General features: G+C 38.5%; 1 protein-coding gene across 1 annotated transcript in view; it reads right to left on the reverse strand.

Moving 5' to 3' along the window:
- DCC (DCC netrin 1 receptor) overlaps positions 1–19535 on the reverse strand; it is a 1259004-nt gene that overhangs the window by 71031 nt on the left and 1168438 nt on the right. Inside the window, exon 25 of the mRNA XM_026455168.2 lies at positions 18513–18629. Coding sequence (XP_026310953.1) covers positions 18513–18629 — 117 coding nt within the window. The remainder of the gene's footprint in view (positions 1–18512; positions 18630–19535) is intronic.

Genomic DNA, 19535 nt, shown 5'->3' on the forward strand with positions numbered 1-19535 from the left:
GAATTGAGAGATTTGTTGAGGAGACGAAGGGGACAAAGATAATGGTATGTCAAAATGAAAGAGCTTAACTGAAATGATTTTTCATTCTGCCTCTTTTTATCTTCTCTTTTCCAGAATGACCTGTATATTACTGGGACATTTGGAAATTTAGCCTCTATTGTCCTTGATACATATTCATATCTCCTTCACATTTTCAGGTGTTCTTTGATAAGCAAGTGTCACAGCATGACATTCACAAGTACCCACAAACTCCATGGAGGGTTGCTTTTGGAAAAGCCCTAAGATTCATAAATATGTGCTTTGCAGTTATTCTTAACATAATGGTAAAGAGTCCAAATGCTGAAGCAAAACTGCCTGGATTCGTTATCTAGTTCTACTCCCTACTAGTGAATAAGCATCATAGCCAGTGTCATAGATGCCTCCCACTGATCCCACCTCATGGGGTTCACATGCCTGTGGGGTTCCCTTGCACATTTTACCAGGATTGGTCTGGTGACCAGTAGAATGTGGCAGAAATTACATATATCTTATCTAAGACAAAGTTTAAAAAGATTGCACATGCTCACTTTCTTTCTCTCTCTCTCTTCTCTCTTTTAGATCACTCATGCTGGGGGAAGCCAGGTGTCATGTCTTGGGGAATCCAGGTGTTATGTATTGAGGGCAGGCTGGCAGACCTGTGCATAGGACCATGTGGCAAGAAACTAGACCCTCAGCTCAAGACACTGAAAGAAACCTCATGAAATAGCTTGAAGCTCTGACCCTGAACCACCTAGCTAAACCACTGTTAGATACCTGATTCTCAGAGATGCTATTGAGAAAATAAACAATAATTGTTTTATTTTGCTACATTTTGGGAGTAATTTGTTACATAATAATTGTTAGCTGTACGTTGAAGGGCAAATTATTCAAGCTCTGTTTTTTCAGTTTCCTTATCTGCAAAATGGAGTACTGATTTTATGATGTGGTTGTGAGGATTAAAGAGATCATCCAAAGAGAAGAGCAACAGAGTATAGGGTCAGAAGTTAGCAACCCATAAATGTTGGGCATTGTAATTAATTTGCAAGGCTGCAAGAGATGCAATCAAAACTGCATGGAATATCTTTTATTTGAAAATACTGTTTAAAACATCCTGTCTTACATTTGAAAAAAAAAAAAAAAAAAAGAGTGCTATGCATTAAGATAGAGGCAAATAAATAATAGTTTTTAAATTCAAATTTGAACCTGAGGAAAGTATGACCCTGAAAGATTTTTGACATGAGAAAGATAATTTCTAGTTCAAGTACTTGTTTTGTCATTTGTTAGCTAAAGGAAGGCCATTAATTTATTGAAGTCTATCTGGACTAATTTTAATGTGGTTTATACCCGCTTTCCAAGATGAGATAGAATGTGGACTGGATGGCTTAGTGCTCGCCACAGCAGGGGCTATGTGTTAAGATCAAACAGAGTGAACTGTGAGAAGGAAACTTTAAGACCCCTGTAATCTCCTACTATACTCCTTCTATCTGGACTCCTTCTATCTATCTGAAACTTTTCAAATGAGATCTTCTCAAATGAGATGTGTCTATGAAGCCCAGATATATGAAATAGTTGTGAACATCTGTGTGTACATTTTGGCTCCATGATATTAGACAGAAGATGAGGCTGTAGGAAAGACAGACTCTGAACTCTTTCCATGGAATTCCTTTGAGATGAGCTTACGGTATCACAGTATCCTTTTCTAAGCAGACCAGAAAGATTTTCCCAAGAAATTGTGCATCCATTTGCCTTAGCCATTTATAAGTTACCCCCAGATCTCCAAAACCTTGATGAGACAGGAAATGTTGTGAGGTTGGACGAATAGGAACAGCTCCAGACAACAGCTCCCAGCGTGAGCGACACAGAAGATGGGTGATTTCTACATTTCCAACTGATGTACTGGGTGCATCTCACTGGGGCATGCCAGACAGTGGGTGCAGGAGAGGGTGCAGCCCACCAAGTGAGAACCGAAGCAGGGTGAGGCATTGCCTCACCTGGGAAGCACAAGGGGTAAGGGAATTCCCTTTCCTAGCCAAGGGAAACCGTGACACACAGCATCTGGAAAATCGGGTCACTCCCACCCTAACACTGTGCTTTTCCAAGGGTCTTAGCAAATGGCACACCAGGAGATTATATCCCGCGCCTAGCTTGCAAGGTTCCGTGCCTGATTTGGAAGGTACCACACCCACGGGTCCTCCCTCATTGCTAGCACAGAAGTCTGAAATCTAACTGCAAGGTGGCAGCAAGTCTCGGGGAGGGGCGGCTGACATTGCTGAGGCTTGAGTAGGTAAACAAAGCGGCCAGGAAGCTTGAACTGGAACTGGGTGGAGCCCACAGCAGCTCAAGGAGGCCTGCCTGTCTCTGTAGACTCCACCTCTGGGGACAGGGCATAGCCAAATAAAAGGAAGCAGAAACCTCTGCAGATTGAAATGTCCCTGTCTGACAGCTTTGAAGAGAGTAGTGGTTCTCCCACCATGGAGTTTGAGATCTGAGAATGGAGAGACTGCCTTCTCAAGTGGGTCCCTGACGCCCGAGTAGCCAAACTGGGAGGCACACACCAGTAGGGGCAGACTGAGACCTCACACAGCCAGGTACCCCTCTAAGAGGAAGCTTCCAGAGGAACAATCAAGTGGCAACATTTGCTCTTCAGCAATGTTCATGCTTCTGAAGCCTCCACTGCTGATACCCAGGCAAACAGGGTCTGGAGTGCACCTCCAACAAACTCCAACAGACCTGCAACTGAGGGTATTGACTGTTAGAAGGAAAACCAACAAACAGAAAGGGCATCAACACCAAAACCCCATCTGTACATCACCATCATCAAATACCAAACGTAGATAAAAACCACAAAGATGGGGAAAAAGCAGAGCAGAAAAGCTGAAATTTCTAAAAATCAGACCATCTCTCTCCCTCCAAAGGAATGCAGCTCCTCACTAGCAACAGAACAAAGCTGGATGGAGAATGACTTTGATGAGCTGAGAGAAGAAGGCTTCAGACAATCAAACTTCTCTGAGCTAAAGGAGGAAGTTTGAGCCCATTGCAAAAAACTTTGAAAAAAGATTAGACGAATGGCTAACTAGAATAACCAGTGTAGAGAAGTCCTTAAATGTGCTGATAGAGCTGGGCGCGGTGGCTCAAGCCTGTAATCCCAGCACTTTGGGAGGCTGAGACGGGCGGATCACGAGGTCAGGACATCGAGACCATCCTGGCTAACACGGTGAAACCCCCGTCTCTACTAAAAACTACAAAAAGCTAGCCGGGCAAGGTGGCGGCACCTGTAGTCCCAGCTACTCGGGGGGCTGAGGCAGGAGAATGGCGTGAACCCGGGAGGCGGAGCTTGCAGTGAGCTGAGATCGGGCCACAGCACTCCAGCCTGGGTGACAGAGCGAGACTCCATCTCAAAACCAAAAAAAAATGTGCTGATAGAGCTGAAAACCATGGAAGGAGAACTACGTGACAAATGCACAAGCTTCAGCAACTAATTCAATGAGCTGGAAAAAAGGGTATCAGTGATTGAAGATCAAATGAATGAAATGGAGCAACAAGAGAAGTTTAGAGAAAAAAGAGTGAAAAGAAATGAACAAAGCCTCCAAGACATGCGAGAATATGTGAAAAGACCAAATCTATGTCTGATTGGTGTACCTGAAAGTGACAGGGAGAATGGAACCAAACTGGAAAACACTCTGCAGGATATTATCCAGGAGAACTTCCCCAACCTAGCAACATTCAAATTCAGGAAATAGAGACAACACCACAAATTCAGGAAACGCAGAGAACACCACAAAGAACACTCTGATAAAATAGACTTTAAACCAACAAAGATCTTGGAGAGCAACTCCAAGACACGTACTTCTCAGATTCACCAAAGTTGAAATGAAGGAAAAAATGTTAAGGGCAGCCAGAGAGAAAGGTTGGGTTACCCACAAAGGGAAGCCCATCAGACTAACAGCAGATCTCTCAGCAGAAACTCTACAAGACAGAAGAGAGTGGGGGCCGATATTCAACATTCTTAAAGAAAATAATTTTAAACCCAGAATTTCATATCCAGTCAAACGAAGTTTCATAAGTGAAGGAGAAATAAAATCCTTTAGAGACAAGCAAATCTGAGAGATTTTTGTCACCACCAGGCCTGCCCTACAAGAGCTCCTGAAGGAAGCACTAAACATGGAAAGGAACAACCAGTACCAGCCACTGCAAAAACATGTCAAAATGTAAAGACCATCAATGCTACCAGAAAACTGCATTAACTAATGAGCAAAATAACCAGCTAACATCATCATGACAGGATCAAATTCACACATAACAATATTTACCTTAAATGTAAATTGAGTAAATGCTCCAATTAAAAGACATAGAATGGCAAATTGCATAAAGAATCAAGACCCGTCAGTTTGCTGTATTCAGAAGATCCATCTCACTTGCAGAGACACACAGGTTCAAAATAAAGGGATGGAGGAAGGTCTACCAAGCAAATGGAAAACAAAAAAAGGCAGGGGTTGCAATCCTAGTCTCTGATAAAACAGACTTTAAACCAACAAAGATGAAAAGAGACAAAGAAGGCCATTACATAATGGTAAAGGGATTCATTCAACAAGAAGAGCTAACTATCCTAAATATATATGCACCCAATACAGGAGCACCCAGATTCATAAAGCAAGTCCTTAGAGACTTACAAAGAGACTAAGACTCCCATACAATAATAATGGGAGATTTTAACATCCCACTGTCAACATTAGACAGATCAACGAGACAGAAAGTTAGCAAGGATATCCAGGAATTGAACTCAGCTCTGCATCAAGCAGATCTAATAGACATCTACAGAACTCTCCACCCCAAATCAACAGAATATATGTTCTTCTCAGCATCACATTGCACTTATTCCAAAATCAACCACATAGTTGGAAGTAAAGCACTCCTCAGCAAATGTACAAGAACAGAAATTATAACAAACTATCTCTCAGACCACAGTGCAATCAAACTAGAAGTCAGGATTAAGAAACTCACTCAAAACCGCTCAACTACATGGAAACTGAATAACCTGCTCCTGAATGATTACTGGGTACATAAAGAAATGAGGGCAGAAATAAAGATGTTCTTTGAAACCAAGGAGAACAAAGATACAACATACTAAAATCTCTGGGACACATTTAAAGCAGTGTGTAGAGGGAAATTCATAGCACTAAATCCCCACAAGAGAAAGCAGGAAAGATCTAAAATTGACACCCTAACATCACAATTAAAAGAACTAGAGAAGCAAGAGCAAACACATTCAAAAGCTAACAGAAGGCAAGAAATAACTAAAATCAGAGCAGAACTGAAGGAGATACAGACACAAAAAACCCTTCACAAAATCTTTCTGAAAAGATCAACAAAATGGATAGACCACTAGCAATACTCATAAAGAAGAAAAGACAGAAGAATCAAACAGACACAATAAAAAATGATAAAGGGGATATACACAAAGTGTATATCTGACCCCACAGAAATACAAACTACCATCAGAGAATACTATAAACACCTCTATGCAAATAAACTAGAAAACCTAGAAGAAATGGATAAATTCCTGGACACATACACCCTCCCAAGACTAAACCAGGAAGGAGTTGAATCCCTGAACAGACCAATAACAGGCTCTGAAATTGAGGCAATAATTAATAGCCTACCAACCAAAAAAAGTCCAGGACCAGACGGATTCACGGCCGAATTCTACTAGAAGTACAAGGAGGAGCTGGTACCATTCCTTCTGAAACGATTGCAATCAACAGAAAAAGAGGGAATCCTCCCTAACTCATTTTATGAGGCTGACATCATCCTGATACCAAAGTCTGGAAGAGACACAACAACAACAAAAAAGGGAGTTTTAGACCAATATCCCTGATGAACATCAATGCAAAAATCCTCAATAAAATACTGGCAAACCAAATCCAGCAGCACATCAAAAAGCTTATGCACCATGATTAAGTGGTGGACCCCTGGGATGCAAGGCTGGTTCAACATATGCAAATCAATAAACGTGATCCAGCATATAAACAGAACCAAAGACACAAAACACATGATTATCTCAATAAATGCAGAAAAGACCTTTGACAATATCCAACAGCCCTTCATGCTAAAAACACTCAATAAATTCGGTATTGATGGAACATATCTCAAAATAATAAGAGCTATTTATGACAAATCCACAGCCAATATCATACTGAATGGGCAAAAACTGGAAAAATTCCCTTTGAAAATTCACAATAGCAAGGACTTGGAACCAACCCAAATGTCCATCAATGACCTACTGGATTAAGAAACTGTGGCACATATACATCATGGAATACTATGCAGTCATAAAAAAAGGATGAGTTTTTGTCCTTTGTAGGGACATGGATGCAGCATTCTCAGCAAACTATCTCAAGGACAGAAAACCAAACACCGCATGTTCTCACTCATAGGTGGGAACTGAACAATGAGAACACTTGGCCACAGGGTGGGGAACATCACATACCAGGGTCTGTCGTGGGGTGGGGGTAGGGCGGAGGGATAGCATTAGGAGATATACCTAATGTAAATGAGTAGTTAACAGGTGCAGCACACCAACATGGCACATGTATACATATGTAACACACCTGCACTTTGTGACATGTACCCTAGAACTTAAAGTGTAATAAAATTAAATAAAAAATAGAAAAAAAAAGGTCCATTTTGTTGAAGAAATCTCTAAGACATTAGGAATTAAGAAATAATTAGGTAATCTAAGTCCTAAAAGGAAGATCTGTATTTTTATATTTCTCTAGAAACTTTCTAGAAGCTAAGTTGGTATACCTTTTACACTTCATTATCTAAAATATTTACTTTCACCAACCCTTTGTCAGATCCCTTCTTCATTATTCCTATATCTTTGAAAAACAAACTACTTCTTTTCTTGTAAAATTCCCTGAAAAGGCACAATTCTGTACTCTCTACAGGAACCTTTTTAAGCTTAAAAGTCATCTTGACTGTGTCTGCATAACTACTGACTTGCTGATTTTGGTAGTCCAATAGAATTAACAATAGATGAATTTTGTTTGAAAATTTATTTTCTTATAGAACTACCAAGAAATGACATCTAGGTCTCCAATTCTCATTCATTAACAACCCTTTTTAATTCCATTTTTATACAGAGCCATGGCATCGCACAAAACATTGCATAATGCATAATGCATTGTGGGCCTATAGAGTTTGCATAAAAAATACTGTTCCTTTCAGTAATTCAGAGGAAGAGGTGGAATGAAGTATGTTATTGAAGAGTCAAAGAATAAAAACTTATATTAATAATGAATTGATCAGATTAGTATTTAAAATCATGTATTAGGTAATGAGATCATTTCAAATGCAAATGTAAGTGTGATTTGAACTTTCTTCTCACCACTGTTACTACAGTTCTGAATAGTTGAAAATGTGTTTGCTGTTTATATTTATCATACTATAATGGCTGTCTGCACTCCTTACTCCTAGGAAAGCATGCTTGGTTGCTTGTGGGCATCCACAAGGGCTGAAGGGTTATGGAAATAAATACCCAGTCTCAGAAGACTATTGAGCTGGGTCCAATCTTAGGATGCTGGTTTCTCACACCTTATATGCATGGATCAAAGGGGTGATCATCTCACAGACAATGCCCTCTCAATGTCCATCTGTGTAGAAGCAGACCTTCTGGTAGGACAGCACCTAGAGTCTGTAGAACTCCAGTTTTTTTAAAATCTGCCTTTTCTCATGTACCTTTATTTCCCTTCTCAACAGGTTCTCCAACTCACCATTTGTGTTCTATAGCCAAGTCACTAACGCAGATGGTGGGGATGGAAAGAAGAGTGTTGGCTCTCATAGTGAATGTTCTAGAAAGCCCAGAAACAAGTAGCCATTACCATGGCAAAGTGTGTAACTGCCTTTGCTTCAGTGTTTTTGCTAGATGTTTCAGGCTACCTTTTTGAGACTTCTTTTTCCTTTAAAGAATGATTTTCCTTCCCCCCCCCCCCCCAAATTTTCCCAGAAAAAGAGAAGTGAGAAATATATAAAATTCAAGATACTGCCCTAAAACATCTCATACTTTAAATGATCTTACTGGTCATCTGCTTCAATCTTTATCTTTCCTATTTCCTATTCCCCTCCTCTTTTTCAGCATTTTACAAAAGAAGAAAATGGGTTGAAAATGACCAAATAGTTACATCTGATTGTGCAATAAAAATCTAGAAATGTAATATAGATCTAAATCTGTCTTAAAAGAATGCTCTCAGCCAAATTAAGTTGCTCACCCAAGGCTACACCCCACTTCTTGGAAACAGCTTGCATGAAAGATTACTTGAGTCAGGATACAGAAGGCCAGCCCCCTTGCCTCATTTAGAACAACTCTAAAGGACAGCCTCAGGTCAGCTGAGGTCTCTACTAAACAGCATCACCAGTTCAATCCCTCCCTTGCCCCAATTCTGTATCCTTCACCCTCACTGGTATTATTCCAGAAAGCACTTGCCAATAAATATCCTTTTTTCCAATCTCTGTTCTGACTATTTTGTAATTAATTTCATTATACTAAGAAACAGCATTTAAAATATTTTTTTGGCCATTATACAAATAGTCAGCCTTTGCCATCATTTTATAACAAGAGCAACTAGGTTGTGGAAACAAAAGATTGGGGTTCATCTCCTGACTGTGCTGTCAGCTGGCATGTTTCTCATGAGCCTCAGCTAATTTAGCTGTGAAGAATGCTTGGGGGTAAGGAGTAGCATATGCCATATAATATTTTCAACCAAAAAGTATAATCTTAGACAAATAAGAAGATTCTGCCTTCCCATGAAATTAAATACGTTTTTTTCTGTGAGCTTTAAAAGCCAAAAAACAACTTCAGATAACTTATGTTTTATCTGTTAATTAACATTTTACAGCACATAGTAAGAAATGTCAAGGAAGAAAGAAAATAACAATCTTATAGGAATAACGATTCCTCAGTGAAATAGCAATGATCTTTATATTTGTGACTGGAAATCTGAACAATGCTATGGCTTTAGTTTATACAAGGCTTGATGCCCCAGGAAATATAAATAATTGCAAATGGGGCCATTATAAATTTATCTACTCTCCTGAATGAAATCATAACTCTTCCAAGATACAGATATACCATTTTTAAACATAGTTATCTATGGCCTTATCAATCACCTCAGATGCAAAGGGCTATTTTATAAAAAAGTTTAAGAATTTATTTGGACCAGGCATGGAGGGTCACACCTGTACTCCCAACACTTTGGGAGGCAGAGGCAGGAGGATCGTTTGAGTCCAGGAGTTTGAGACCAGCCTGGGCAACATGGTGAAACCTCGTCTCTTCAAAAAATACGAAAACTAGCTGGGCATGTTGGTTTGTGTCTGCAGTCCTATCTACTCAGGAGGCTGAGGCAGGAAGATTGCTTGAGCCCAGGAGGTGGAGGTTAGAGTGAACAGGGATTGTACCACTGCACTGCAGCTGGGCAACAGAGTGAGACTCTGTCTCAAAAAAATAAAAAAATATTTTAAAATCAACTGTGTTTATATGTTAAAATAATTTTCTTTTGTTGGATACAGTTTCACCAACAAACAGCTTGTAGATAACAATGAATGCAATGTGACCAAGTTATTTAAAAATATATATTTTCTATTGTCTTTTTTCTCATTGAATTATAGTATACATAGGGAAAATTGAGAATATGCTAAATACAAGTGCTTAATGTTTTTCCAAAGTGAAATGCCTGGTATCCGTCATCCAGAACAAGAAGTAACACATTATGAGAAGGTGCCCTATGGTACCTTCTGGTCCACTAATCCATTCCATCAAAAGTAACTGTCCTCCTGAATTTTAACCCTATATAGTCTGTTTTCATGATCCTGATAAAGACATACCCAAGACTGGGCAATTTGAAAAAAAAAAAAAAAAAAAAAAAAAAAAAAAAAGAGGTTTACTAGACTTACACTTCCATGTGGCTGGGAAGGTCTCACAATCATGACAGAAGGCAAAAGGCATGTCTCAAATGGCGGCAGGCAAGAGAAGACAGCTTGTGCAAGGAGACTCCCATTTTTAAAATCATCAGATCTTGTGAAACTTATTCACTATCATGAGAACAGCACAGAAAAAACCTGGCCCCAAAATTTAGTTACCTCTCGCTGGGTCACTCCCACAACACACGGGAATTCAAGATGAGACTTGGGTGGGGACACAGCCAAACCATATAATTCTGCCCCTGGCCCCTCCCAAATCTAATGTTCTCACATTTAAAAACTAAGCATGCCTTTCCAATGATCCCCCAAAGTCATAACTCATTTCAGCATTAATTCAAAAGTCCACAGCCCAACATCTCATCTGAGACAAGGCAAGTTCTTTCCACCTATCAGCCTGTAAAATCAAAAGGAAGTTAGTTACTTCATATATAAAAGGGTGTTACAGGCATTGGGTAAATACAGCCATTCCAAATGGGATTAATTAGCTAAAACAAAGGGGCTACAGGTCCCATGAAAGTCCAAAATTCAGCAGGGCAGTCAAATCTTAAAGCTCCAAAATGATCCCCTCTGACTCCTTGTCTCACATTCAGGTCACACTGATGCAAGAGGTGGGTTCCCACAGTCTTGGGCATCTCCATCCCTGTGGCTCTGCAGGGTACAGCCTCACTTCTGGCTGCTTTCATGAGCTGGCATTGAGTGTCTGCAGCTCTTCCAGGTGCACAGTGCAAGCTGTCAGTGGATCTACCATTCTGGAGTCTGGAGGATGGTAGCCCTCTTCTCACAACCCCACTAGACAGTGACCCAGTAGGGACTCTGTGTGGGGTCTCTGACCCCACATCTCCCTTCTGCACTGCCCTAGTAGAGATTCTCCATGACAGCCCCACCCCTACAGCAAAATTCTGCCTGGACATCCAGGCATTTCCATACATCCTCTGAAATCCAGGCAGAGGTTCCCAAACCCCAGTTCTTGACATCTGTGCACTGGAAGGCTCAACACCACATGGAAGCTGCCAAGGCTTGAGGGTTGCACTCTTTGAAGCCATGACCAAGCTCTATGTTGGCTCCTTTCAGCCACAGCTGGAGCAGCTGGGACACAGGGCACCATGTCCATAGGCTGCACACAGCTCACAGACCCTGGGCCTGGTCCATGAAACCACTTTTTCCTCCTAGGCCCCCAGGCCTGTGATGTGAGGGGCTGCTGTGAAGACTTCTGACATGCCCTGGAGACGTTTTCCCCATTGTCTTGTGGATTAACATTCAGCTCCTCGTTGATTATGCAAATTTCTGCAGCCAGCTTCAATTTCTTCTCAGAAAATGGGATTTTCTTTTCTACTGTATTGTCAGGGGGCAAATTTTCTGAAATTTTATTCTCTGCTTCCCTTGTAAAACTGAATGCCTTTAACAGCACCCAAGTCACATCTTAAATGCTTTATTGCTTAGAAATTTCTTCACCAGATACCCTAAATAATCTCTCTCAAGTTCAAAGTTCCAAAAATCTCTAGGCCAGGGGCAAAATGCTACCAGTCTTTTTGCTAAAACATAACCAGAGTCACCTTTGCTCCAGTTTCCAACAAGTTCCTCATCTCCATCTGAGACTACCTCAGATTGGATTTCATTTTCCGTATCATTATCAGAATTTTGGCCAAAGCCATTCAACAAGTCTCTATGAAGTTCCAGACTTTCTCACCTTTTCCTATCTTCTTCTGATCCCTCCAAACTATTCCAATCTCTAGCTGTTACAGAGCTCCAAAGTCACTTCCACATTTTCGAGTACCTTTTCAGCAATGCCCCATTCCTGGTACCAATTTACTGTATTAGTCCATTTTCAGACTGCTGATAAAGGCACACCTGAGACTAAGCAATTTACAAAAGAGGTTTATTGGACTTACAGTTCCATATGGCAGAGACCTTACAATCATGGCAGAAGGTGAAAGGCACATCTCACATGGCAGCAGAGAAGAGAAGAGAGCTTGTTCACAGAGACTCCCATTTTTAAAACCATCAGATCTTGTAAGACATATTCACTATCACAAGAATAACACAGGAAAGACCTGCCCCATGATTCAATTACCTCCCACTGGGACCTTCCCATAAGACATGGGGATTCAAGACGAGATTTTGGTGGGCACACAGCCAAACCATATTAACTCTCATGGATTATTTCACTCATTTTCTAATTTTACATAAATTGAATCATATAGATGCATCAGGTTTCTGTGTTGCAATTTTACACCTGTGAGATTTTCCATATTGTTTTGTATAATTTTAGGTTATTTTTATTGCTGCATTGTACTCCACTATATGTATTCATCTATTGTAATGAAGATGTGATAATGACAAATAGCCCACATTATTATATGCACCTGTTGACTAACATTTTATATATTTCCACTCGGTATATATCCAAGAGTAGAATATATCTAGGAATGGAATTGTTGAATCATAATATCCTTATAAAAACTATTTGATGGTTTAAAACCATGTATGTGTTGTTATCTGATAATTACAAAAATTAACAACAATTAATTTCTGGTAATTTTATGAGTTCCATTCATGTAGAGTAAGGCACTAAGAGTAAGAGAAGATTTGTTATTTTAGGCATACAAAAACTCTGAGCTCAAGATAACAGTATGAAGCAATACATTAGAGTAGATAGATCAAGCAGAGCTTTCAAGTTCAGACTCTCAGAGCCTCAGCTTCCATGTTTAGACAACAGAGACAGCACCTTCAGAAAATCCTTTTGAAAAATAAAAGGATATGAATAATTTAGGAGATAAAAGCCATATTTATCTTTGGAAAAGCAGTATACCGTAGAGGTTCTGAGGTTGCCCAGGTATCTTAGAGGAAGTTGCTTAAGCTGTCTGAATTGCTGTTTCCCATGTGTAAAATCAGGATAATCTTAACACATGATAATATTGTGAGGATTAAATGAAAATAATTAGCAAGGTATTTACCAAGTGAATAGTATTAAAATTTTTCATACTTGTTAGATTTTCTTTCTTTTTCTTTCTAAGCCTATTATTTCCTTTTCTGTTTAATGAAAACAAGTTTAACTGCTCTTAATACATCAGGCAATTTTGTTAGATGACATTCTATTTATAACTGATGAAAAAAGAGCCTGCCAAACGTTCATGTGTTACAAACATAAGGAAGGCATTTTAATAATACATTTATTTGTTTTTTCATTCATTGGACAGATATTTAGCAAGCACCAATTTTGTGCTAGGTACTAAACAATAAAATGTGTGAATATGAAGATGAATTAGATACGTTACATCTTTATCATGAACTAATTCACAAGCTGTTAGAGGAGGGAAGATTTGGACTTGAAAGCCTAAGCATATAAGGCAGTATTGTGTGTAATAAATGCTATATTGTGCTACAAGAACATGTTATTCAAATATATAAAAGGGAGTAATTATTTCTAGACGGAGTAATCAGAAAAGCATTTGTAAGAGCATCAATATCTACTCTGCTCTTTGAAGTATACATAAAACTTCTTAGGTTGAGCTATCTACTGAGTCATTTCAAAAGGAAAGAAATATGTAAAGGGAAAAAAACAAATGAAGGGCAGTGCATATTTGTGGATCAGCAATGAGTCTACCTTAGCATGAGTCTGGGTACATAGAAGGATAGAGTAACAGAAATCTAGATTCCAATATGATATGCTAAAAACGTTTAAAGGTTTTTTAAAATGTTTGTTTTGTTTTGTTTTTCTTGGCAGACAGTGGGAGCCACTGGAGAAATGTACGGGATGGAATGCCATGTTTAACTTGTTTTAGGAAGAAATCTGGCAAGCAGGATGCCTAGGAATCTGGAAGATGCTGGAGCCAGGAAGACTTAGCTAGGAAGCTGTATTGGCAGTTTAAATGTGAAGTCACAAAGAAGACATAAAAGAGTTGAGAATGGGAGGATAGCCAGGGATTCAAAGATACTGTGAAAGAAAATGCAATGGCATAGGAGAACTTATTATATGAGGAAGCTACTTCTAATTAGATGGGATAGGAAAGCTCCACAGATTTTAAAGTACAATAATTTTTTAGAAGAAAGCAATACATGATTGGCACAGATAGAACTTAGTTATTAATACAAGAGGAAAGCAGCTAGAGGGGAAAAAAGGCAACTAAGTGCACAATATCTTTCTCAGTAGTGAAAGGTATAAAAGAAAAAGGACAATAGCTTCACAGGGTATGACAGCTAGGAGCATAATGATTAAGAAAGCTGAACTCTGAAATCAGAACTTCTGAGTCCAAATTCTGGCTGTAGCACGTACTAGCTGTGTGACTGCTAGTTAGTTACTTAAACTCTGCAAGCCTTTCTTCTCTCACTAGTAAATGAGAGAACCTAACAATGAGAAGCATAACAATAGGGCTTACCACATGACTTGAACAGTTGGCATTCATTATAAATGCCATGTAAGTTTTTGCATTTATTATAGTAAAATTGAGAGAAGATGTAATAGAGCATAGGGAGGTTGTGGCCTATAGTAAGAAAAAGAAACAACTATGAATTCATTCATTTGACTAAATGGTATTGACTGTGTACCTATCATGTGCCAGGTGCTGTTCTGGGTATTTGGGACACAAAATGAGCAAAACAGGCAAAATCCTTGCCCCTATAAAGATTATATTAAAATACAGCAAGCAAATAAATAACACACACAAAACCACAAATAGAATAGTGTAATGCATTAATAAAGAAAAATGAAGCATAATGGAGAAGTAGGGAGTGACCAGATATGCTGTGTTAGGCAATGGTCAGGGAAGACCTGCTTATGAAGTTGGTAGTTGAATGGAGATCTGAAAGAAATGGGGGATAAGACATGTAAATATCTACAAAAGGAGATTTCAGACAGACTACAGCAAGTGCAGAGTCCTTGAACTGAGATGTGCCTACTATCCAAGGAGCACAGATGAAGGTTGTGTGATTGTAATGAATTACAGAAAGGAGCAATAGGAGATAAAGTGAGGGATAAACCTAGAGACTAAATCACATGGGACCTTGTAGGACATAGTAAAATTAGTGGATTTTGTTTCTACACGTGATGGAAGTCACAGAGGAACAATATTATCTAATTTACATATTGAGAGACAGCTGTGTGGACAATTGACTGTAAGGGCAAAAGCTAATGAAGATTAATGGGTACACAAAATAGAAAGAATGAATAAGACCTACGATTTGATAGCACAATAGGGTGACTATAGTCAGTAATAACCTAATTGTACATTTAAAAATAACTGAGTATAATTGGATTTTTTTAACAAAAATGATAAACACTTGCATGGATGGATACCACATTCTCCATGATGTGATTATTACATATTGCATACTTGTATCAAAACATCTTATGTACCCCATAAATATATACACCTACTACATACCCACAAAAATTATGAATAGTTTTTTTTTTTTTTTTTTTTTTTTCCAAAAAGCTAAAGAAGAGACTAGTTTCAAGCTTATTGCTATAGTCTAGCAATCTGTAAGAGATGATGGTAGCTTGGATAAGGGCAAAACAGTGAAGATGGAAAAGAGTGGTCAAATTTGGGAAATGTTTTGAAAACAATAATTTGGTAAAAGATTGAATTTAGGGTATAAAGAAATCAGAATAAAGAGGCATGAAACTAGAGTTTCTGAACAGAGTAAGTTGATTAATATAATTTGGCTCTGTGTCCCCACCCAAATCTCATCTCGAATTGTAATCCCCCCATGACAAGACAGGGACAAAGTGGGAGGTGATTGACTCATTGGGGCAGTTCCCCCCATGCTCCTCATGATGGTGAGTGAGTTCCCATGAGATCTGGTGGTTTTATAAGGGGCTTTTCTCCCTTTGTTCTCCCTTTCTCTCTCTTTCCTGCTGGCTTGTGAAGAAGGTACTTGCCTCTCCTTCACCTTCCACCATGATTCTGAGTCTCATGAGGCCTCCCCAGCCATGTGCAACTGTTAGTCAATTAAACCTCCTTTGTTTTTGAATTACTTTGAGTCTCAGGTAGTATCTTTATAGCAGTGTGAAAACGGACTAATACAGTAAATTGGTATCACAAAGAGTATGGCACTAACATAAAGATAATCTGAAAATGTGGACGTGACTTTGGAACTGGGTAATGGTAAGAGGTTGGAACAATTTGGAGGGCTAAGAAGAAGACAGGAAGATGTGGGAAAGTTTGGAATTGCCTAGAGACTTGAACAGTTTTGACCAAAATGCTTGTAGTGATACGGACAATGAAGTCCAGGCTGAGGTGTCCTCAGATAGCGATGAGGAAATTATTGGGAAATGGAGACTCTTGATATGCTTTAGCAAAGAGACTGGTGGCATTTTGCCCTTGCCCTAGAGATCCTGCCTCAGGATAATGTCAACCAGGATTCCTCAGCATTTTAATAGTATTTAAGGCAACTGATACTAGATGACATTATCTAAGAAGCAGGTGTAGGGAGAAAAGAGAGGATACCTAAAGACTGATCCCTGGGGCATTCTCTGACTCTTAGATATCAGGAAGAAGAAGAGAAGTAAGTGAAGGATACTGAGGAGGAGCAGCCAGAGGGTAGGAAGAAAACCAGGAGCATCTAGTACACTACACGCCAAAGTGAGAAAGTGTTTCATGGAAATAGGTGAGAACCTATGCCAATTGTTTCTGAAAGTCTGTGACTTGACTGTTGAATTTGATAATGTGGAGATTATTGATAACCTTGGCAATCATGGATTCAGTGGAGAGTGACTGTAAAAATCTTCCTAAAACTAATAAGAAAGCTTAGAAAGAGAAGAAAGTTAGTATAGATAATTTTAAATTTTTTTCAGTAAATATGGTTTTAATTGGAGGTGGAAGTGGCATTGAGTGTTACAAAACAGGAGTTATGACAGAATATTAATATTTGTGTGTTTACTGCAGTGATAAATAAGGAAGAAAAACTGACAATGCAGGAAAGGTAACGGGTAATTACAGAAGAGTCCCTAAATGGGTGAGGGGGGATTTCAACAAGATACTCAGAGAGCAGCACTAACAGATCAATTAGATTTGACAGAAGGACAAGGATACCACTTTCTGAATGCATTTTTCTCCCTAAGATTTTTAGCTAAGAATAGGGAAAGAAGGAGATATTGAAATCTGAAAAGTAAGAATACATATAAGACATTCATCTTGTAAAGTGTAATTATGAACCACTAGAGAAATACAGTGTCATTTCCAAATAGTGAGAGCTCACCTTGGACTTCTGGTCATAAATACTCAGTAAGCAGGCTGTATGTTTTTCTCCAGATACATTTCACTATTAGGGAAAGGGAAAACAATTGCGGAGCTGCTTATTTAACCAGGTTTTTTTTTTTTTTTTTTTTTTTTTTTTCAGGTGAGTAAGATGGGGAAGGAGGATCAAGAGAGATGAGACTGAAAATAAGTGACTATAAAACCTAAGTTGAGCTTGCAGATAAATGAGGACACTAGGTGGATGAGGGATGGGAGGAAATGGCAGAGTTGATGGATTGGAGGTCCTGGTGGGATTGAAGAATTGATGGCAAGGGGGCAATAAAGTAAGTGAGCAGGTAACAAATAAGGTAATAGGAACTGACATTTTGTACTGGTTTGATTTGGTGTGACACAGAATTTATGAATTAAAGTGGGAAAGAATCAATATCTTTGCAGGCAACATAGAGGAACTAACCATCTAGGGTATCAGATGGAGTATCTGCACAAATACTGTAATTACCAAGACTGAGCATAGAAGTAATTGGAAAGGAAGTGATTCCCAGATAATAATATCTTCAGTGAATGTGGGAGGATGACAGAAAACTTCAACAAGGGGTGTGTAGTAAGTGGGTATCTGTCAACATCTGCTTTAAAGGAGCTGGATTATTTAAGTGTGAGAATTAGACACATTAAAAAGTTTATTTAAAAATCTATGGAGGACGGGCGCAGTAGCTTATGCCTATATTCCCAGCACTTTGGGAGGCTGAAGAAGATGGATCACATGAGGTCAGGAGCTGGAGACCAGCTTGGCCAACATGGTAAAACCCTGTCTGTACTAATAATACAAAAATTAGCTGGGCATGGTTGTGCACACCTGTAGTCCTAGCTTCTTGGAAGACCGAGGCATCAGAATCGCTTGAACCTGGGAGGTGGAAGTTGCAGTGAGCCAAGATCATGCCACTGCACTCCAACCTGGGCAACACAGCAAGATTCTATCTCAAAAAGTAAATAAATAAATAAACTATGGAGATGATTATTAGAATAAGATCAATAATATTAAAATATATATCAGCTCTTTTATGTAAATTCATATATTTTACAATTTCTTAAATATATAACCATCTATTTGCCAACAGACCATTTGATTGTATACAAAAAAATACAGTAACAGAATGAAGACTTGGACTTCAAATTATTAATGACGTGGTTTTAGGCATTCCTCATTTCCATTTGCCCAGAAAGTTCAGGGAAAATTCTAATTACTTTTGATAAATTGATGTTTTATAGAAAAGATACACACAGAAAGCATTTCATCTCTTCATTGTGGCATCAATATTGACTCACCAGGATTGTTGGACTGGGCATCCATGGGAATCATGAGCTTGGCCCGGGGGGCTCGGCGTGCAGCCAGTGACCTCTCCAGAGTGGACATAGAGCTCCCTGCTTCCTCAGTGTCTTGACCTAAAAAATATACACTCCTGAGAAAGATGCCCTCTTCAAGGATGCAACACTTTACATAATTTCTAGCAGTCATTCCAATGTCTTTTTAGTCTTACAGATGTTTTCTATAATATCTACCTTCTTGTTACCTGAATATATTTCATTGTACAAATCTTAATGAAATTAACCATAAGCTCTAAACTCATTGCACACAATAAACAATTATTTATATTTTGATGCTTATAATTTTTGCATATGTTTATATATGTGAAAGTGGGAGGGCATACGTTAATATATTTTTCAAAAATGGCATTATATCATGCATACTTTTTGTAACCTGCTTTAAAAGGTAACACAAAAATATTTCTCTGTTAATAAGTCAGCATAATTTTCAATAGTTATGTAATATTCCACTATATTAATTTACTACAATTCATTCAACTAACACTTTAAGCCCAACCATATTAAATTTTATTACAAAAAACCCACAAGAAATAAACTATTCAAAAATAAGAGCAGACATATTTACATAAATTTATTAGGATTCCATAAAATGTCATACTAAAGAGTCACTAAAAATTCGAAAAATGGATATATACAGATTTGAAGTTAATTATATACATATTTAAAAAACTGAAGTTCTCAATAGTATATGTTCCCATTTGTGTAGTATGCATATAAAACCATATTGTGTGTGACACACATTTCTATGTGCATATGAATATATATATGTATAAATATACACTTATATCTATGTAATAAGGTTATACACAAAATTTTTAACATTGTTTTCCTTTTGCGAAAGGGAATAGGAATTTGGGATGGGGAAGAGGCAGACATACGTTTTACCATTTTGGGTACTTACTATTTTTTTTTTTTTTTACTTTAAGTTCTAGGGTACATGTGCATAACGTGCAGGTTTGTTAC

This window comes from Piliocolobus tephrosceles, chromosome 18 (genome assembly GCF_002776525.5).
Source record: "Piliocolobus tephrosceles isolate RC106 chromosome 18, ASM277652v3, whole genome shotgun sequence".
Lineage (NCBI taxonomy): Eukaryota > Metazoa > Chordata > Mammalia > Primates > Cercopithecidae > Piliocolobus > Piliocolobus tephrosceles.